The sequence below is a fragment of the Platalea leucorodia genome, assembly GCF_965183815.1.
Source record: "Platalea leucorodia genome assembly, chromosome: 11".
Classification (NCBI taxonomy): domain Eukaryota; kingdom Metazoa; phylum Chordata; class Aves; order Pelecaniformes; family Threskiornithidae; genus Platalea; species Platalea leucorodia.
The window spans coordinates 5298443-5321287 of NC_138833.1; the positions used below are offsets into that span (position 1 = coordinate 5298443).

General features: G+C 36.4%; 1 protein-coding gene across 1 annotated transcript in view; it reads left to right on the top strand.

Annotated features, from left to right (window-relative positions):
- The window catches only part of DOCK2 (dedicator of cytokinesis 2), a 201064-nt gene that overhangs the window by 40326 nt on the left and 137893 nt on the right, over positions 1-22845 (top strand). Inside the window, exons 22-25 of the mRNA XM_082323800.1 lie at positions 292-426; positions 4394-4502; positions 11444-11514; positions 12184-12290. Of these exons, the coding sequence (XP_082179926.1) occupies positions 292-426; positions 4394-4502; positions 11444-11514; positions 12184-12290 (422 nt within the window). The remainder of the gene's footprint in view (positions 1-291; positions 427-4393; positions 4503-11443; positions 11515-12183; positions 12291-22845) is intronic.

Here is a 22845-nt window from a genome sequence, read left to right on the forward strand (position 1 = left end):
CATTTTGTTACCTTGTGCATGTATACTATAAGCTTCCATAAAAGTACTTCCAGGATTGTGTAAAGTTATGCTGCTGTTTTGAGATTTCAGATTGCTTTCTTGCTTGCGCAGTGAAGAATTTGCTCCTCATTGGTTTATGCTGAAAGAATTTGTGCAACATAAACAAAAATATATGCAGTACTCTTTGTTGTATGTGCTTGACTAAGCATAAACATTTACTTAGAGTAGCCAAAGAAGTTAGAGAAATTAATTTTAAAAAAAGATTATTTTAAAAATGTTTTTTAACTTCAGGAAATTAATGACCGTTCTGAAGACTTACTTGGATACCTCCAGCCGTGGGGAGCAATGTGAACCTATCCTAAGAACTCTGAAAGCACTGGAATATGTTTTCAAGTTCATTGTTAGATCAAGGACATTATTTTCACAGTAAGTACCCAGGCTATTGCAGTCCAATGTCAGAAACAGAAGTAGACCTGAGAAACAGAAAAAATTGATTCCAGAACAGAACTGTATTTTTTGGTTTTTTACAAATAAAACATAAAAGCTGGCAACTGGCCTAAAATATAGACATTGCCGAGATATTTTTTGAGAGGGAATCTTCAAAAATCTTTTTTCTGATTCACAGTGGAAGTTCCAGAGATGTATTTAGTAATAGCAGCTGATTTCAAAGATTATCCTTTGCGTCAGGTGGCTTGGCCTAAGACCAATGGATGGCCAAACGTTGTGACAGATGGCTTGAAGCTGGATGCTTGTGCTTGAGATCACGGTGTTCAGCAGCTCAGACTGTGCATGGAACAATGTAATTTTTAGTAATCATTGTCCAACTGAATTTAGAGTTTCAGATCTCCAGTTAAGGAATTTATAGGGAAAACTCAACGGTCTAGATACATATAGCTCAACCAAACAGATGAGGTGTAATATTTACAAGGAGTATTCAGGTTTAGGGAAAGAGGAGATGAGGAGAATGAAGGAGATGAAAGCTGGAAGGAGAAAAACTACGCTACAGTAACTGAGTCCCCCACTTCCTCCCCTAGCCCTTAAGGACTCTCACCATATCCCACAGATCCCATCCACATCCTCTGTTTCCTCTCTTCTCTTCTGCTTCGTCTTTTTCTGCTTATCCTTAGCTGGTTTCCCCCTAATACTCCTTCTGTTGTCCCTCTGCTACATAACTGAAGATAGGCAGTGGCAGAAGATACGCCATGGCAAACTTGGGATTATAGGTAGACTGAGTAGTTGGATGTTATGTTTGTAGTTGGCAGTCAACAGAACAGAAGGGTCTTCTGTTTTATCTGTCTTTTGCTCAGTGGGAGCTCTAATAAATTTTTCTCTGTTATTCCATTTTTTTTCAAAAAATCCACTTAGGCTTGTAGTTATGTAAAATTAACTATATTTGAATTATGAAATTTTGGCTGAAGTAGGAGTAGACTCAGGAGTTATTTGCTGCTGGTAGATAGTCCCTGGGAAATATTCTTGTTTCCAGGAACTTACTATTTATAAATGGATACAGATAAAGAAGGTGAAAAGCTGTATAAGGAAGGAGATGGTGCTCATGAGAATAGAATATAGCTAGTAGTTCAAAAGCTTTGTTTTGCTTTTTTTTTTTTTTTTTTAGTAGGTGTCATGGCAAAAGGGGACTTCTAGAGTTTTGGGGAAGGAAGCATTGTGTAGAGGATTAAGGAAAATTTCTTGTATGGGTGAAGGTCAGAAGGCAGGGTTTTGTTGCAGGGAGAACTTTGGTCTCCATTTTAATGCCTAGTACTAGCTGGCAGCAAAAAGTGTGTATTGGAGAGTCTGTGGTAAACTGGGTTATTGCAATATGTTGCATATTCAAGTGATTAGCTATACATATCTACTCCTTTTAGTTTTCCGTATCAATGCCTTAACTGAAGGTCTGAAACTCTAAATTCAGTTGGACAATTATTATTATTATAGGCAGTAATAGCTCTTGCAAATGGTAGCCTCTGGCAAAAATAACCAAACATTGAACAGTATCATCTGACACTGTGTATTAATCTATAGCTGTTGTGATGTAATTTTATTTCCTACTGTCAGACTGGTCATGAAAAAGAAGAAAAAACAGAAAAAATGGACTAATGTATTTTCTTCCCATGAGAAAAGTTAGAATTTACAATTAAAGTACTTCACTTTCAATGGTTGAGATTAGCCTTCTTGGAGATAAATATTTTGAGCTAATAGAGCTGAGAAAGATCTTTAGACGATTCTCTCATTAATTTGGTGAGCTGCTTAAGAAACTAAGATGCCTTGTTGGAAGGTAAGAGACATTACAAAGTGAAAAATGTGTAGGAAAGAGATGAATAATGACTTCTAATGTTAGACATAAAATGGGAGACTTTTTTTTATCTCGTCGTCAGGCAGATACTTTGAAGATAACCAAGTTCCGCTTTAATTTGTGTTCTTTCAGTCCTATTGAGGCTATAGAGATGTAACAAAAGCAAAAATTTTTTTACTCCAGTGAGCTGAACTAAGGTTATGTCTTGCAGCTGTTTGTTCAGTGACTATGTTTTGTAGAAAGGTCATGCAGTTTACATAATGCAGACTTTGAAAACATGAAATGTTTGCTTTCCTGCTGTCATTGGCCTAAGGTTGTTTTTGGTGGTGAACTTCATGTACACAGTTGTGATGAAGTTGTTTCCAAGCAAATAATCAGTCCTCTCTTAAAATTTGCTTTCAGAACAAGTGATTTTAATTGTAATTTAACACAGAAAAGTGTGTCTAAATGGAAGCTGGATGATGAGTCAGGAAATAGAATTATCATTCTACCTGGCTTAAATCAGTCCTGCTGCAAATTTTAAAAGCATGTTTAATACATGATGTATGATGCTTTTGCCTCCCTCCTCGCCCCTCAGTTTTAGTCAAGAAAGCTTCAAATTTCCACTTGCATAAAAAAATAGGTTTAAGAAACTTCATTTACTTTTGCAGTAATGTTGTATAGTCAATAAAAGCTGTATCAGTGCATTAGCCAAGAAACTTTAATGAACACTTAGACTGAGACAGCCACATTGTTACAACTTACATGTACTTCATTCCCATTGAAAAAATAATTTTAAATAGCCCCCACATGCCACAATCTCAGTATGTCAAAAAAAATTAAATCATTTAAGCAAAAACCAAGCTCCTAAAATACTACTTGATAACAAATAAGACGTCTTTTCTATGTAAGTGTGCTTGTACTTAAAACTTAATCATTTCAAGATGCCTTTCATGTCTAAGTTTTTCTGGTATGCATTTTTTATACAGCTATCACACCTCAGCAGGGACGTACCTCAAGTAGTGTGCATCATGTATGTTGTATGCACGTATATATAATTTTTTTCCTCTCCAGATAATGTTTTAGATCTTGGGGTTCCTTTCCAATAACTGGCTTAAATCTCATTGACAAGCATTGACCTAAACAATACAGAGGCCATGGGCCTGGATAGTGTATATCTCAGTATTTTTCCTTTCCTCAAAGCTTCTTGCCAGTCACTGCATGAATAGTAGTTTTGATTTTTAACTTGCTGTAGACAAACGCTCTTAATTTGCCTTTAGTTCTCTTAAGGACTTCAGTTTCGAGTTGCAAAGAAAAGCACATGACACTGGAATACATGACTAAAAAGAGGGATTTTTTTCTCTTCTGATATAGAAGGCACTACATTAGAGGTGCAACCTTTAGCTCACAGCATCCTACACACATCTCAGGCTTCTCTTGTTGCCTTGGCTTTTTTCTTACCTTGTTTTTGTTTAGCTTCTGACAGCTGTTTCAGGTAACTAATTTAACATGTCACCAGTGTGTTTTACTGTTTATGTAAGCGGTATTTAGCATTAATAGCTAGTATGAACAATACAGGAGAGAGAATATGAAAGATTCAAACTTTAGGACAGGGAATGAAGAAATAATGGAGTGAGCTTAATTTAAATGCACTTTTTTAACTTCTAAGCATCAAGTAGAGACTTTTTTTAAAAAGCAGACTGGTTAATGGGGATAGTAAAAAATATCTATTTGAAAAAGTGGCTGTAACAGCAGAAGAAAGAAACAGTGATATGTGAAAAATATTCTAGAGTAGCTCAGTTGTAGTGGAAAAAAAAAATCAATTTTTTTTGCATATAAGTGACTTTGAAAGTGAAATGACGTTTTTTATAAGCTCACATCTGTGAGGTGTCATTCTTTAGAGGCTTTTAAAAAAAAATTGAAAATGTTTATGTTGTGTTCAAGCTGAAGAATTTCTACACAATACAGTGAATAGCAGATGTAACCCACTGGTGAAATATCTGTGTATGTAATATTGGATCAACTTATAAAATATATTTTTAAGGTAATGTTAAATCTGGCACATTTAGGACTATGAAACTTTCTGATTCTGAAAGGATAACCCAATGCATGTCTCAACAGATTATATGAAGGCAAAGAACAAACAGAATTTGAAGAATCTATGAGGAGGCTCTTTGAATCCATCAACAACCTGATGAAAAGCCAACATAAAACTGCCATTTTGTTGCAGGTTGGTGTGTACTTGGAAACAAATTAATTTTGCTTTTTTATATCGTTTTAGTTTGTGGGTTTTTTGTTTTCGTTCTTTCTAAATTGAGGAAAAGACACTCTTAGGAAATTTATCCTTTGTGTCCCTTTTATAATTCCCCTTTATTGGAAGACCAAGTTGTTTTATGAAGTTTGAAGCCTAGGTTGAAAAGGTCAGGAGAAGATACATTTATATAACTTTATGAATGTAGTGAGTAAAAGAACCAGAACACAGATGCTGGATTCTTTCAAGGAATCTAATGAAGTGAAGCCTCCAGTGGGAGCTGAATGTTTAATCCTTGAGTTTCTTCAGATAATCCTAAACAGGTATTCCACCATCTTAGTTCAAAAAGTAAACTTTATAGTATCAGCCTTTTGGAGGTGCGTTATTTAAACAACTGAAAATAGGATCAAGGTTTCCCATTCATGTCAATTTTAGTTATTCTAACACTGTAAAATCTGATGTTTTAAGAAAACTAGAAAAGAAGGAGCTATTAAGATCATTAATACTAAATTATTGCTCTGTAGTTCTGTATTAAAATAGGAAACTATCAAGGCTTCCTATAAAGTCAGAAGCCAAAGATTTTATTGGACAACTGCAATATTGATGCTTCATATATTCTTTATTATGAACTCACTGTATTTATTGGGCTTGACTTTTCCTCTGGTTTTGTGTTTTGCTTCCTTTTGCTATGACTTCTCATATAAGTCAGTGAAAAAGTCTTTGTCTTGACTAAATCCTCAGGTGGCTGATCTTAAGGTTTGTATTATCTGATACTGCATGGAGTGTTAATGTGCAACTGCAAAAGAGCTGAAAAAGTAACTACTACTTTAATTGTAGAATATCATGGTTATAGTAATGTTCTAAATGCATTTGAAAATCATTCAGATAGATACTCTCTGTCGTTATTTGACAAGTCTGTAGAGGCCTTCCTGGGAATAGTTTATACATCTGCAAGACACTGCATCAAAAGCAGGAGAAACTTTGGAAGAAGAAAAATAAGTCTTTACTATAAAGTAATGCTGAGAGAGATAGTTTATATAATAACGATTGTTCTTGTGGTACTTGTACTGTATTAATATGTAGTGGGCTTTTAAGTGTCTAAATCTGCACCAGCTACTGTAAGTTTTCTTTTTAGCTGAAACATTTCATAGCAGATCTGAGATACTGGTTTATATCATAACTGTGCAGTTGTCCCCACTACTGATAACTCATGCAGACATGTTTCTGAAAGAAACCTACCAAAAGGTTGCTTTACAGACAGTAAATAAAAACTACTGCGTTAATGTTACAAAATGCCAGTAGGAAAGGCATGGAATGAGAGGTGTCCCGCTGTAGTTCAGTTCTGGCAGCTGGAAATAAGTTTTGGGGGGAAAATAAAATAAAATAATAATAATAAAAAAACCCACTCCATCATAAACTCCGTAGGCGTGTTAGTCATAGTAGCTTTCACAATGGACAATATGTTTTTCTCTGCCTATTTGGAGGAGACTTCTGTTATGATACTTGAGACTCCTGCTCTGGTAGGTGGATGCGAGTTGTCCGTAAGAGGCCAGAAAAATGGAGATAATTTCTGCACTGGGTGAGATGGGGCAGAAAGGGGTAGAAATAAGTTCCTAAGTCTGCCTCTCTGCCTAAAACTAACACTGATTTCCCTCCCCCCAGCCCCCATATTAAGTTTTGGAATGACAATGATAGATGTAGTAGTATAAAGTTAACTTTGCAGGGTAAGGGACAGGTGGTTACTCAGAGGTATTTATTAGAAATGCACAGGACTCCATAGGCGTTGTACCTCGCATACCCAGAGAGGAAAGTTCACAGAGTCTATTGGAAAACTAGACAAATAATCAGAATATCAAAACAGCCTTAAAACTGTCACATTGGAAATTATCATTGATATGAATTAAAGTGGAACATTGGTAGGATCAATTGAATGACTTCAAGTGGATTACACTCTGAAGATATCGGAGAAGAAAATTTTAGGAGCCCTGAAGAAAGTTCAAGTAATTGGGTTTCTCAGGATATTGAAACTTAAAATGAACTAGTTTGCAGAGTCTTGGAGTGTGAATTCTTAACTCTTATTTCACCCTTGGTTGTCTAAATACACATGAGGTTTAGCTTTAGAAGATTTAAAGAATTATTTTGAAACCTGAAATGTCTGTTGGTCTCTGCTAATGATTTTTTTTTTTTTTTTCCCAAACTTGGAACTCGCTATTTTAGTCAGTAGCAATTTCCCACTCACTTTTACTGATAGCAATCATACTCAGACTTGTATGGAATATTAATTGAGTCAGGAAAAGATTGTTTATAAAATTACATGTCATATGAAACAGCCTAGTTAGTGCCAGAACCACTTCATTGTTTCAAATTAACTTTATCTTCTGAGTGATATCTTCCTTCCTAATCTGTTACATGCTGTATAAGTTTACAAAAAGTTAAAAATCTAGCTTTTTAATCTCTTGTTCTAAAGTTGGCTGAAGTGGATAGATGCTTTGACTTATTTTACTTCCTGAGCTTTGAGAAGGGTAGATATCTGATTCTGTTTTGCAGTACTGTTTATATAAGTTTTGAACAGCTGAAGACTGAATTGTTAATTTGTTGTTGGTAAACGGTCAATTTACATGTAAATCCAAGTTAGCCTCCCCCCCTCCTTTTTTTTTTTTTTTTTTTAAATTCTGGAATTGGTGAAGTTACCTCTTTTGTTTAAAGATACAGACAGAATGCTTCTCAACTTCAGCATCGCACGAAGTCATTTTACTACAGTTAGGTTTATAATTTCAATATGCTAACTTTGCTGATGTAAAGCATTCCCTGATGTTTGAAAGCAACCATATGAATTGGAGAGTGATGTTTTCTGCAGATGTGTTTTGTGTCTGTGTAAATCAACATATATTTCTGGGGAATAAAATCTGATTAATTATTTTTAAATGATGAGTTATTTTTAAATGATGAATAATTTTTCAATTTCAGTCTGTGTGTTTTCATGAGGTCATACTGTTGATGTCTGATTTGTAGTCTGTGCATGTGCCCTTTCATCGACAAGCTTGTCCTCTCCATCTTAAATTACAAATCAAGCCCCAGCTTCTCTTCCAAAAACTGCTCTGTCTCCCAATTGACACATCACATTTGACCTACAGATGGTCTTGTCTGTTGCAAATGTCAGCTATAGCTTGCTCTTAGGCACTGATTTTTAGAAAATAGTACTCCCAATTCTATGCGTGCTTTCTGAAACCTTATATGACACATTCTTAAGGTCATGGAAACACAGGAATACGAAATTGTCTGTGGCATTGAAAAGTATGAAAATAATGTAATATGAAGATGCTACCTTTCTCCTCTCATTCTTCCCCACACATTTTTGACCCATCCCTAGTGCTGCAGTAGATTCTAAGAACTTAAAACTGTGCAGACATGCGTAGATTACTTCTGAGAGAATAAGGCTAGAAAGGTACTGACAGTGATGCTTTGATTGTGGTGTACAACAGGGGATGGCATATAACTTGTTAAAGTTGCCTTGATAGCAAATAAAATTAGGCTAAGAAGCAGAGCACCGATGATCTCTTGGAATGTTCTTTTCATCTAACGGGTACTTGAAGTTCATGAATATGCGTAACGTAATGTTGCAAAAGAGGGCAACTAAGAAAATAAGCTTGGTCAGGAGTAAAGGTTAAAATAAATTTAACAGTATATTGTATATGTATGAAATAATTTCCTGCAGTGCTGTGGGTTTATCTGTATTCTGCTTAAAAAATTAATCTCTAAGGTCAGAAGAATGCAGAACATCTTGTACTGCTTACTAGAAGACTTTTATGACTTCATTAAGGGCAGTGCTCAGTTGTGCCCATGGTGCATCATTTGAAGCAATTATTGCAAATGAAACTTGGGAGTTTAGAAGAATGCAGGGGATATACTTGTTATTGTGCTTCGGTTGGTACTCCAGATCTGCAGAGAAATGGTAGCTATAGCCTTCCCTCCTCATACAAGTGCAGAACAGGGAATATGTGGGAAGGCAGACAGCACAATAGACCCAGTGTCAGTGGAGTACTGCTTGAAATATTTTGTGGCCACTGGTGGCCCTGTCCTTTATCAAACTTCTTTCTCAGTTACGGTGAATTGGTGTAAAATGAAATTCAGATGCTGCTATTGTACAGTATCTTCATACAGTATTTGTTGCATGAACAGTGAGAAACAACACATTGCTGAAGTAAAACTGGGGCTAGGATGAGTTTCTAGCTCACCACAAGTATCTTTATGGGTGTTTTAAATAGCCCCAGTTTTTCACAGTCTTGTGTTTTAAAAATAAAAATAAAACAACTTTTTTCTCCAACCTATTTCAAGGAGCTAATAATGGCTAAGATCAGGAGAACATACAGTCTTTTTGTTGAAGTGGCAGCAGCTTTTAAACACTCCTTTGACCTTCCCAGGATTGTGTATGAATGTGGGGATGAGATCTGCAGAGGAATGATTTTATCTGAAGGCAACTTAAGCCAGCATTGAGCTAGTTTGAAATACTGTATACACCCTTGCTGCAGACTAAATTCTTTCTTTTTGAATCAAGACCTAAATAGTCATCGTTGTTGTTTGTTTGTTTGTTTTAAAGGAGGGAAAAAAAAAAAAAGCAAGCTGGCTACTACAGTGGAAGCTCATAGAAATAAAATGATAGCTTTATGGTGTTTAAAAGGTCTAAATGAGAGCCAAAGAAAGCTGTGCTTTGATTGTCTTTATTCTAACCGCCCTAGCCCCAGGGAAGGAGACTAAGAGACAGAGATGTATTGAGCCTGGATAGGCTTCATTCTAAGCCTCTCCCTGAGTGGCTGTTTCATCTTTGCTGTAAGTTTTGATATAGAAGCACTGTGATGTTAATAGCTATTGAGGAAACAGTAGACAGCTGCTTGTTTAATGACAAAACCAAAAGCTTGTCAAACCGTCAACACATGAAAATTTCAGATGGGTAACTGGAAAGAAAAACACTTCTTCCTTGGTCTTGGTCATTTCAACTGTGTATTCATACTGACATTCTCCACTGCTGGCTGCAGTTTTGATGTGCTTCTCAGTTTCCTGTTGGCCTTGCTGTGTTCCTTACACTCCCCCTCACTAGAAATATTTGAGTAGGCTCTACTTTTATGTTGTATGTCTTAATGCATCTGTCATAACTGTTGTCGTATATCACTTGTGTGCATGAATTTATTGTCTTGAACAAGCTGAAATATTGATGGTCTGGGGCAACGAGTGTGTATTTCAAATGTTCGACTCATGCATTTGCAATGCCCATTCATAAAGCTTTTGTTTAGACTAATCTTTGTATGATAGTTCAAATGATTTTCCTGTTGTTTGAAACCAAGTTATAAAATCTCAGGAAATGCAAATTCTAATATTTTTTTAGATGTTTTAGCATGTTTTGTGGCTGCGATTTAGTGACTCGTTGACTGCATGCAACATGGTTCTGATAGATATCTATACATTGAGTTAGAATTTACTGCACAGTAGCCCAAAATTAGGTATTATTTCTGGTCTAGTATCATTCCATTGTTGTTTACTCTTTTTTTTTCTTCAGTTAGGAAAGGGATGAAAGTGGTACAAAAAATTACAATTGGTCTGTTTTAAAAGGATAGCAGGCATATGGTAGTATGATTTCTTACCCTGTTCATTCCATTATATAAAAATCCAGACCAGTGTGGCTTTGCATCAGACGGAGCACTCAGTTGAGGTAGCCTTCCCATGGAGTATCAGCACTTTTTGCCAGTTCCCGTTTTGTGATTCAGTTGGTAGGGCTTCCGCTGTTGAGAGAATTGGTCCTGTGGGGTTTTTGTGGACTCCAGGTGGTTCTCTAGACTTTATTTTGTTGTTGTTGTGTAGGTTTATGTAGGACGAAGATTTGGGTCTTGTGATTCAAGACGGCTTTTCAGCAAAATGTTAGTAGAAATTTACACTCTAAAATTGCACAATGAAGTAAAGCTGTTATTACCTTTGCAATTCTCATAATCTGGACCAAGAAGAGGTTAGTCAAACTAAAACATTGTAAATTGATTTTCTTTACTATGGTTGGATTTATAGCAGCATGCAAATGTAATAGATATGATTATTTCTGTTTTCCTCAGTTGTAGGTTCACAATGGCAGCTGAGATTAACTATAGGTTTTTGCTAAGAATTTTCACACAATAACCAAAAATTGATGCTGTGGTCAGATTTTTAGATAGGCAAAAATGTTTTTGGCAGGACGATGTCTTCAGAGAAAACGGCTAATTTGTTTTTGATATATAACTATCCCGAGATGTTGTTTCTTTTGGCAGTCAGTGATTGCACAGCATCTTTATGCGGATTTGAACTTCCATGAAAAGGACCTACTGTAGGTGACCTGTTGAAATAGGAAGATGGGAGGGAAGGAAGAGACTGATGTCCTGCTTCAGACCTATATCAATGTGCCCAGGTTCTCTTTTTTGACAAATTATGTAGCACTTTACCAAAAATACTTTTAAAACCACAGAGCCTATTTTTGCTCAGAATTTATTACAGCTGTCAGCCAAGAAGTACGACATATCCTTTTGCATATGTAAAGTATTTGAGAAATACAGGCTTGTTAGTGGGAAGATAAGTCACAGGTCATTTTGTAAATGTAAAAATCATTGCAGGGAGCTCTTTATCTAAAGCCTAAGTAGAGAAATGAGTGGACAGTGGCCCATGATTCACTCGGTACTATTGTATTTAAGTTCCTCTGCATATCCTCAGCAGAAGAGCACTGGTGTGACTAGTAGTCTGTGGTGAAATTAATATTCAAATATCATGTGAAATTTCAGTCTGTGAAAAGAAGTCCAAACTTATTGTTCATTTTGTGTGCATCTGTTTCCGTGGTGTGCTCTGTACTGTTTGTATTCTGTACATGCAGAAAAACATACAAAATTAACACAATCTGTTCATCAATACAGGTTGCTGCCTTGAAGTACATACCATCAGTTCTTCATGATGTTGAAATGGTCTTTGATGCCAAGTTACTGAGGTGAGCTGCTTTTGAACCTTTGGTAGATGTATCACGTGGTGTGTAAAATGTAACGCTGCTGTAAACAATAAATTATTATTGATCAGTTTAAGTCAACAAAGCTATGCCAGTTTGTACTGATAAAGAGTGGCGGAACTCTGGGCATACATTTTTAACAGGGAGTTCTCGTTCGACTTATGCAATGACAGAATTCATTATGGAGGCCCAATACTTAAGCAGTAACTTGGTGAACAGAATGAGCAAGTGGAACAACCTATCTTTTTTTTCTTTTCACTTACTCTCTCCCTGCCTCTCCCTGAATAAGCCCTATTCCAGAAAACGAAATCTGATGTTAGCAGTTTGAAATAAGTATCTTTATTTGTCAGACAAAGATAAATCGCTTTCACCACACACAAAAATATCTTTATTCCATTGAAAACAATGGAAAAGTAATAAATATTTGTAAACATGGCGAAAATCTAGTTCATCCTCATCTTGTTTCTCTTGAAAGTTTTCTTTCTAACCTGCTACTGATCTCTTGTCAATGTTTGTGAGATGGTAAGTAAATCTAAGTCTTAAAAATAAATAAATGTTTAGAAATATATGATCTTTTGCTCTTTTTTTCTGTCTTTATTAACACATGATGAATTCATCTGTACAGTATTTACGACACTTTTCCTTTACATGCAGCCAACTACTGTATGAATTTTACACTTGCATTCCACCAGTGAAACTGCAGAAGCAGAAAGTGCAGTCCATGAAGGAAATAGTACGCAGCAACCTTTTTAAAAAACAAGGTAAATTTAAAATGCCTTTAAGGCTTAAAATAAATAGGTGTGAAAATGTTGACTGACTTTTTTTGTGCTATTCATGTTTGAAATTGAGTGAAACATATTGAGAGTGTGAATGCCAGAAGTCTGACCTCTGGAGAGGATTCACCTCTTTCTACAAGATGGCTATTGTGCAAAGCGTGATTGCTAGCCTAGAACAAGGAACAGGTGGGTCTCAGAGGAACAGGTTTGTGTGTTTTTCCCATGATATAATGGTTAGAGAGGTAGAGCTATATATATATATATATATATCCTTTCAACCCATTTGTAAGCTCTATAGTGAAATAGGAACATGGAGTGAAACCTTGTGAACACAACTTATGTTATATAAGGCCTCTGCCTGGGCAGAGAAAACAGGCTGATTGTGCTGTAGTATAGCTCAGCTGCAATGCAGCATCTCTGTTTATAGGAATGACGTTGTTTCTTAACCTTTATCAGAACTTAGTGTCTTTATCCACTCTCAGAACAGGAGCAATAAGTGTACTGAAATGTCTTTATCGGTCTTGTGCTTAGTTTTCCTTCATATTACCACAGAAAGGGAATTTTTGCTGAAGGATCCCTAGCAGAGAAGCCCAGTTTCACATGGTTGACTTGATCTTCTTCACTGCTAAATGTTTGGTCTCCTCTTTTGTGGACCAGATGGCTTGCTTCTCTCTCAGCGTCTTACTGCTGTGTAGAGGACCTCCAGAACTTTGAAAGGCACGCGAGCTACTCGAATGGATGACTATTTTGTCAGATTTTCAGTTTCTGACAACTTATAGATAATGATTCTAGGAACTTGACAGTACAGCAGTGGTAGCAAATAGTACTGAGCATGAGTAGGATCGCTCTGCTCATCTCATCCCTCTGTGTTGCCACAAGACTGATGCAGTTCTAACTAGCTAGGACAGATAAGAAAATCAAGCTTATTTTAAGAGTTGTGTTGCATTCTATTGAGATGGAATTATATATTGTAAGCTATAACAACAATTAGCTTTGTCTGTTTTGTTTTGAGACCGTTATTGATTTCCTGGACAAAATTAAGAAAATAATGTTGTTGGTTTTATTGTTTAGATTAAATTAGATAGTATTTTAACCTATATGTTAATGTCTTCATGGTCATCAGCTGTGACTTTTTTAACTATGTGTAAGACTCAAGGTTGCTTATATCAGTGGAACTTAAGTAGCTATAGCTTGGGTATCTGCAGACACTGTTGCAAGCTATTAGGAGCAGATCCAACCAGTTGATTTTCAAACGGATCTAATTGTGTATTCACAAATTTTTCTGGTAGTTTATTTCTATTTTACAAGTACAGCCTGATATGTCATTGCATTACCAGTTACTTTTACTACTGCCGCTTCTAAGATCAGAAGTGCCAGTCTTAATTTTATCTCTTGCTTCTTGGAGAGGGTAGCATTTAGACCAGAAAGAAAAACATCCTCTCACAAAACTGAAAGACTTCTGGGTTAAAATAACGCACTCTCTTGAACGCTTGATCTTACTGGAATTCAGTCAGTTACCTTGGCTGTGTTTAATACTGAGAAATTAAGTGTAAGCTATAATCTTTTTTTTTTTTTTTGTGTGTGTGTATGTGTGCATTTGTAATGATCTTTTGTGCAACCTGTAGGTATAGAAAACACCAACCTAAACTCTGAGGTTATGAAAGTTTTGGTTCATCTCCAGTAAACCCACTGCTTTGCTCTCTGCAAGAACAGTTAGACACTTAAAGCAGCTGAGTAATTCTAGTTGTAATAATACTAAAGATATTTCTTGTTTTAATCTGCCTTTTGCTAACTTTTATGCTTTTAGTGTGATATGTTAGTCTCCAGTCAAATACTATTTTTCTGGAAGGAAAACTCAACTCTTTATCATTCTGTCTCAGAAATGTAGAAGACAGAGAATAAGAGCAGGCACTGCTGTGGAATAACAATAGTTCGATTAATTTTTATTTAAAGAAACTTGCCTCATAGAAATACATTTGTTATGGGTTCATATATCAGGAGTGTTGGTCAGGACAATAGATCCCATGCTCATATAATAAAGAATAAAGCCCCAATAAAGATCCAGGAGGAAAATAGTTGAGCGTACAATAACCTGTGTGCTTCACAGTTCTATTGACTTGCATCTTACTCCCTTTAGTGTACATACCACTGCTCCTGTCTTCCGTATCAATGTATGCTCCAGAGGAAAAAAGAGTGGGGTTTTGGATTCCAAAGAAGCTACCATCATAGTCTGCTTAGCGTGGTTCTCGTTTCATGTGTTTATCAGGCCTTTGCTTTAGCTACTGTCTGTTAATGCAAAATGTTCTTTTATTGCTTGCAGATAAATAATAATAATAGATTGCTGCTTGCTTGTAAATGCAGCTTGTCTGATGTCTTGAAATATATTGCTGGTATATCATGGAAAATGTCTACCTCAGAATACGTTGTGAATGCTAAGAAGGGTATATGTTTTCTGTTTCTTTATTTTTAAGGTAATAATGAATAAGAAATTTTGCTAAGAGGATTTCTAATTCTGAGGAGCTTTTATAAAAACAATAAATGGTGCTTTTTGTATACTGCTGACCAGATAATCAATACATTTTAATTTTTCCCAGACAGGTAGTTAGTGGATTAATTTAGTCTTAAATTTATAAATTAAAAAAAAAAAAAAAATAATGACCAAAACCTCCCTGTGCTACTTCTTGCTAATATCAAACACTTAACTGCAAAACCAAGCAGCTAAGACCATAAAGGCAGCGTATAATAATTAAACCATTTGCCAGCCTAGCTGCTTTACACTGGATCCTGTATGTCTGAATAGGTCATTGTGATCCAAACTTGCACTAGTAGTTGCCAGTTAAAGTGTATGTATTTGGTAGTACATACAAATTAACAGCTTGCTTATATGCATATGGTGATTACATGTGCAAGATACACCTTAAAATGTTTTTACTGTAATACTTGGTATATAATTATATAATAATACTTAGATGCTGTTCTTTTTAGAGGAGCCTGGGAAAATAGACTGATTTTTTTTAAATATTAGTTCAGAATAAGAGACAGTCCTCTGAAGAAGCAGTTTCTCAAAATAGAGAAATCAAGTGGATGTCATTTTAAAATAAAGCTAAAACATGCCCAGTTTGTTTTAGCTTTATCATGACACTTATGTCATGATATTGCTAACCGGAGAATATTCTTGCTAACTAGAGAATATTCATTTAAAGATTTTGTACTTCAGTATCTTGATGAAGTGACAGAATAAAACTGCTTCTTGCTGTTGGTGTAGAGTTTAAAATTTATATGTACCTGAACCTGACAATTTCCTTTTATTTTTTTGTTTGTTTGTTTTTGTTTTTTTTCTTCTTGTGGGGCGAGGAGCGGGCAGGCATTCATTTTCACCACCCTCAATGCAACCCAGTCAAGATCAAATAGACTTGCAAGTATATTTTCATTTTCATGAGACCATTCCATGACGAAGTTGTCATTCCTCTGACACTTAGTATGGCCAGCGAACAATGTTCCTGTTGCCTCCATGGTGTTACCCAAGTATCTGTTAGGCCGTTTAATCACAGAGTTTCTCTTTTGGCTGATGATCTTTATAGCTTTCCTTTCACCCAGCCTGCCCCTACATTGCTAAAGGCAGAAAATGAGCCTTGGAATAATCGCAGGGTGTTTTATATCTAACTGATATTTTATGATTATTTGCATTTATGTTTTGTTTTCATATTGCTTGGATTTAACCTTCCAATTGTAATTACCATAGGGGAAAGCCCACAACATGCTTTAAGTGCAGGCGCTGAAGAATGGGAAAAGACCAATACACAATGAAGTGTCTCTGATAATACAGTAGTATGAAAAAGTTTCTGTACTGTGCTATTGTAATATTGTGCACAGTGAAGAGCAAACAAGTCCTTTTTCTTGTACAGTGCTGTGGTTTAAAATAGAAAATTCCAAAGACGCTTTTATTGCTCTACACTAAATACAATTGATTCTAAGAGCAATTGGGTAGAGAACCAACTGTATTTGCAGGGTGCAGACAATGCCTGATTCATTGCTCCAAGCAATGAGGTGGAAGGGAATTTACAAGAATGAAAGCGTATGTAGTGTATTGCAAAATAGGATGCAGCATGATAACTGAGGTAAGATTGCCAACAGTATCATTAACTAAAGTTCACATATATCCACAACAGGTAGTATTTTTTTCTGCCATGAGTATGGAATATATTTAACTACATTGCTAATTACAATGAAGTCTATTAATTTGGGTGTGTTTCAGATTACCTGTTTTTTCCTCCAAGCTTTAGTATTTAGTCTCTTTCCATGTAGTTCAGTACAGTTCCAGTTCAGTTCATTTACTTCCATTCCCAATGGTGTTGTCTTTATAATTTAATTGGATTTCATATATTAGCATTTCTTTTTCCTTTACCCATTGATGTTCACAGCATTTCCTAAGGAAGCAGAATTCTGAAAACATTAAAATACGTTTTCAAAAAATATAAAACAAAGTGCCGATTAAATTTTTTATTAAATAAAACAAACAAACAAATAAATAATATATATAAATAAAAATATATAAATAAAATAAATATAAATATATATAAATAAAATAAATATAAATAATATATATATAAATAAAATAATAACTAACTAAATAAATAAAATAAATAAATAATGAACCTGAAATTGGCAGCCTTGAGGTTAAGCTGAATTTATTGGTATGTATTCCTAGGCATTCAAAAGTTTTCTCTGACACTGTCCTGGAATAGAGGGCTTTCGTCAGATAGGATGCCCAGTTCTGTTGACTGCTACTGTAATTGATCTTCAGAAGCCCCACACTGCTACAGTACTTTTACAAGCCCTTAAATTACATTGACAGATTTTTTTTTTTGTAGAGGCATCGATTTCTTGGTTCCACTCTGTAACTGTACTGTGTAACTATAATACAGCTTAGAGGGGTTATGGTGGTTCAGGTGTTCGAGTGGCTGAATGTAGGAAGACCGATGCTTTCAACTGCTTGTGCGCTTCACTACAACGTTTAGGAACATTCTTACAGGATGTGTGGGCACATGCACAGGCATTTGTCCACTTTTGTCTTCAGACAATATTATGTCCTTCTTGATCAGAGGACAAGAATTTATCTTAATTTTTAAAACTTTCCTTTTAGATAGCTCAATAATTCATTATTTAAAAATAGCAGAGGGAAAGAAATGGTTGTCATGTCCTGTATAAGCACTGCTAATGGGATTGATAAGTCTCATTTATGATATAATGTCTCCTGTCATTTATCTTATCCTTTGTATACTGAGGTATATTATTCTCTTCCTCTTGTGAAATTCTCTATTCGACCTGCTAAAGAAAAGTTTTGTAGGAATTGCTTCATTTCTATGTAAAACTACTTTTGATGCATCACTGGTTTTTTTAGGAAACCTATTGCCAGAGTTCCCTGACTGTCTCTCCATTTTTGAGAGATCACCAGATTAAGACATAGCTGTTTACATGCAATTTTTATTGTAGTTGGTGTTTCTGAGCTTATAGTATTTGGAGCTGGATTTTTATTCTGAGCTGACCATGGAATATTCATTGACATTATGCTGAAATTTGTAAATCGGTCACCCTTGGGAGAATTGGTTTTTAATGGTGTGAAATGAATATAAAATGCTTGAACATATAATAAAATGTGGATGTACACATACTGCTGCTTTTGACTTTGTATTCTCTAGAGGTCCACTCCTGATTAGGAATTTGTGCTGTAGCACAACACTGAGATCTACTCCAAAGAATATAAACTCTAAGTAGGTCACACAGATGGTCACTGGCAGGGGAGGGAATAGAGTTTCAGTCTCTTGGCTCAAAAGCCAGGTCCTCTGCTCACTGTGGCTGCAGACATAGCTACTGCATGTTCAGCATATGCAAACCACTTGCTGGTTTTGGAAGAACAGCAGCAAGAGACATATGTTAGCAGTAGGGGTTAATTTGCCAGATGCCAGGAGAAATGCTGAGACTACAGTAATTTTTTTTTTTTCTAACTGAAGAACTCTTTCAGTTGTACTGTTGTTTAAACAAGACAGGTGCTTGCACACACCCGTAGTTAGACTGGTTTCCTAACATTCATGTGTACATGACTGAGTTTTATCTGTGAAATAGTCTGATTCTTTCATTTCATTGCTTGAAAAGTATTGGTAGTTCGTGTGTTGGTGATCTAGAAGAGCAAAGATTTAAGTCAGATCTGAGATTTGTTCTTTAATAAGTAATGCACATATAAATGTGTCCTATATTTCTGAAGTGCAGCTGAGGACAACTGTCAATAGGTCGGTCCTGTGCTATGAATATTTTGTGTGTGTGTGTGTTATGAATTATATACAGGTTAAACTATGGCATCTTTTCAATTAGATTGTGATCTTAAATACTGTAACATTAAGTAAGGCATCTTTTCAATTAGATTATGATCTTAAATACTGTAACATTAATTTTAAGCAGAAACTGGTAAAATAAAATAGGTGAACTGTAATATAGCATGTGTAGTATAGCATGAATTGATTGCAAATGGGTTTGGTAATGCTACGTTTTTGTACAGTAGAGCGTCAGCAATCTAAGATTGTCCTGCTTAGACTCTTTAATGAACTTTTCTGTCTGAAAAAAACAGGAAGATAATGACTTGTACTTGTTACGTGGGCTATGATCTGCCAGGAAATGGAAGTTTGAGTTGTATAATGCCTACGTTTCACAAGGAATGTAACTTTTTTTTTCTTTTAAAGATCCAGCTGTAAGGCCATGTTGTGATTTCAGATATGTGAGAGTCAGGGTTAACTAAGAAAAATTTTAGAATTGGTGGCTTATAATCAGCATCAAGTCTGTGTTCTGTCCTCTGTGTAATCCAATTAAAGATTTAGGAAATAGTGTATTGTTTTTAGCTTCAGGACTGTTAAGAAAAAAATTGAAAAAAATATAGAAGGAACACTAATACTTTCCAATGAAACATCTTTCAGTTTAATTATTGTTACCGGAACTGAGTTATAGATATTGATTTTTTGACTCTTCTTGTAATCTTAGGTTGTATTCCTACTAATATGAGTTCTTAAGCCAAAATTTTGTTTTTCATTTTCTGTGATTGGTTTCCTGCACTGTTTTCAACACAACTTCTCACCATTTTAAAATGTTTGAACATAGGAGATGATTAATGCATTTGACTCTCCCATTTTTAGCTACTGGGAAAAAAATTGAAAATACTGACTGTTCATAAAATCCTTTAAACTGGTTCTCTATTGAAACACAGAATCTTTCCTGTGGATTCATTCTTGAATTTTGTATTTAGCTTTGAAAAGATGCATTTAAGAAACACACTCAGAGTAGGGTTTTTTCCCCTTCCTCCTTTTGTAATATGCAGTAGTGTTTTTAGGGGCACATTACCTTTAAAGCATCACTTCAAATCCTGTATTAATTTTTTGCCAGTTCTATTCCTGCAATATTTTGATATGGATAAGGATGGCATATGCATATCTGTAGGTATTTATCTGCATACATTTATGCTGAACACATGTAGATTAAAGCCATTACTTTCTTCTGTTTATGAAGGAGGAGGTGACACGCTCGCTATTGCTACTGGTAACTTTTTGTTAGACTTGACCCATTATGGCAGCTTTTTTAGTTATATTTTTATAAAAATCTTGATATATGGAGGGAAATCTAAACCAAGTTAGGTGAACTAGTTTTAACAATTATCTTCTAAATGTGTGTGTAAAAACTATTTACAGCTACTTCAAGTAGAAAAGAGAGAACAAAGACATTACAGAGGTTGATATGAAGCTGTTGGTTTAGCAAAATTTTGTGTGTCAGTTAAATGAAATGTGGAAGCATGCGAGTTGAAATTCATCAATATCCCATAATGCAAACACAAGGCAAACTTTAAAATCTGCCAGAGACGGTATGCTGACAAGCATTCGTGGCAGGCTGGCAGACTGTACCGGTTGCAAGCTGGAAAAGGCACTGAACACTTAAAGTGTTGTTTTGGCTACAGCAATGATAGTGTTCGATGTTGCTCTGGCTGCCTTCGAATACGTGGTATTACTCAGCTCCCATGAGGAGTGGAGAAACTCGAACATACGCCTTGAAGTTGGGAAGGGAGGTATTCTGCAGTGGTGTGCTGTGACTGTTAACGCTGTACCTGTTCTGTATCTAACCTTATTTGCTGACATCTGCTTTGAATGGTCAGCAAGTGTTGGGTGCTGGCTTCACAGGATCGGCCACTGTGTTTCTGCTTCCTATGTTAGTACTAGATTCCAGGAGACAAAAAGAATTTGCTCTTACAGTGCTGTCAGAGTCTGTAGGTGACCTATGGCACCTCCCCTTTCTGTGGTGCTTATCTAAACTGTGAAATTTGAATTTAGATTTAGCAATGAATAAAATATATACAATTTTAAATTCATGACTTTTGGGCTCCCAACAGAGAGTTAAATGGCAAATAATGAAGAGGGAAGACTTTTAATAGAAAGATGCCTGCAGTTGTGAGCAGATGTCCTTTGTGAAGAAGCAGGGCACTTTAATTGAGCACTGACTGCCATCAGAAGTCTCTCCTTGTTGAAAGAATGTTGTTCACTGATTTTATTTTTAAGGCTTTGCTCTAAATCTGTATTCAGATGACACCTATGTCCTTATTAAATTGGCATGCCAGTTTTTAAGTGGGCATGAAGCCATCCTAACAGATGGATATGACTACAGGCATGCCAGGGAATCAAGAGTAGTGTTTCCTAGGGGAGACAAAAGTGGTGTTAAATCTTTATTACCATTTTGGCTGCACATATGAGGCAGTCAGCAATGAAGCCCATCTGTGATTTTTGCTGAAGGAGACCCAAATGTCTTTTTTTAATGACATTATTGCATTAATGACTTAGAGTGTGAATTTCACTTACCTGGTACAGAAGAAATCATTAGATATCTTCTGAAGGAGACTAAGGTGAATTGAGGGGTTAAAAAAAAAAAACCAAAAAAAAACCCACCCCAAACCTAAACCCCAAAACATGTGACTATGCTTAATCTTTTACCAGAATGAATCTACGTGTCCTTATGCAGGAAGATGTAACCAGGGAACTTCTCTGAGAAGTGTGGTGGAATTTGGGGCTGATAAATACAGAGAACAATATGTCTTTTGACAGACCTTGATGAAATAAATGCAAGATGCTCAAACTGTATGTTGATGTTTCATGTGTTCAAATACAGTTTGGGGCAGTACATGTTTTATTCTGGCTTCTAGACAAAAAGCCAGTCAGAACATTTGTTTTTTCATGGGTTTGAAAATTAAGAAAGAGTGTATCTGTCTTTGCTGGCAATCTTATCATTTATCAAGCAAAAAAGCAGCTAGTACTTAAATAGGCATCTGTGCCCCCCCATATCTCTCCCTCATCTGTCTTGGGCTTTCTTGGGGCAGGAACAAGATGTGTGTATGTGGATTGCTTAATGATAGAATAATTTAGGGTGGAAAAGACCCTTAAGATCGAATCCAACTGTAAACCTATCACTGCCAAGTCCACCACCAAACCATGTCCCTAAGCACGACATCTACCCGTCTTTTAAATACTTCCAGGGATGGGGACTCAACCACTTCCCTGGGCAGCCTGTTCCACTGCTTGAAAACCCTTGAGGCAGTTTCTTCTCCTCCTATCACTTGTTACTTGGGAGAAGAGACTGACCCCCACCTCATTATGGCCTCCTTTCAGGTAGCTGTAGAGAACGATAAGGTCTCCCCTCAGCCTCCTTTTCTCCAGATTAAGCAACCCCAGCTCCCTCAGCCGCTCCCCATAAGACTCCAGACCCTTCACCAGCTTCGCTGCCCTTCTCTGGCCACGCTCCAGCACCTCGATGTCCTGGGAGTGAGGGCCCCAAAACTGAACACAGGATTCGAGGTGCGGCCTCACCAGTGCCCAGTACAGGGGGATGATCCCTGCTGTGGTCCTGCTGGCCACACTGTTCCTGATAGGAGCCAGGGTGCCATTGGCCCTCTTGGCCACCTGGGCACACTGCTGGCTCATGTTCAGCTGGCTGTTGACCAACACCCCCAGGTCCTTTTCCGCCAGGCAGCTCTCCAGCCACTCCTCCCCCAGCCTGTAGCCTTGCCTGGGGTTGTTGTGACCCAAGTGCAGGACCTGGCACTGAGCCTTGTTGAGCCCCATACAGTGGCCCGGGCCCATTGATCCAGCCTGGCCAGATCCCTCTGTAGGGCCTTCCTACCCTTCAGCAGATCAACACTCCCGCCCAACTTGCTGTCATCTGCAAACTTACTGAGGGTGCACTCAGTAATGCATCCAGATCATCAAATACTACAACAGAAAATTTTACTTTGGCTATTTCTTTTCTTGATTACTGTCTTGCATGATTTTTTTTTTTCTCCTTTTTCCTAGCCAGCGAGTTGTAGATGCTCAAATGAGCACTTTGCTCATTTTACTTACTTAACTTGTGCAATGATACCTTAATATTATAACCTGGAATTTATATACCTATTCAATAAACTTTCCTTCGTCCCAAGATAATAGGGGGATTTCATATTTTGTATAATGTTCTAGTGAAATGG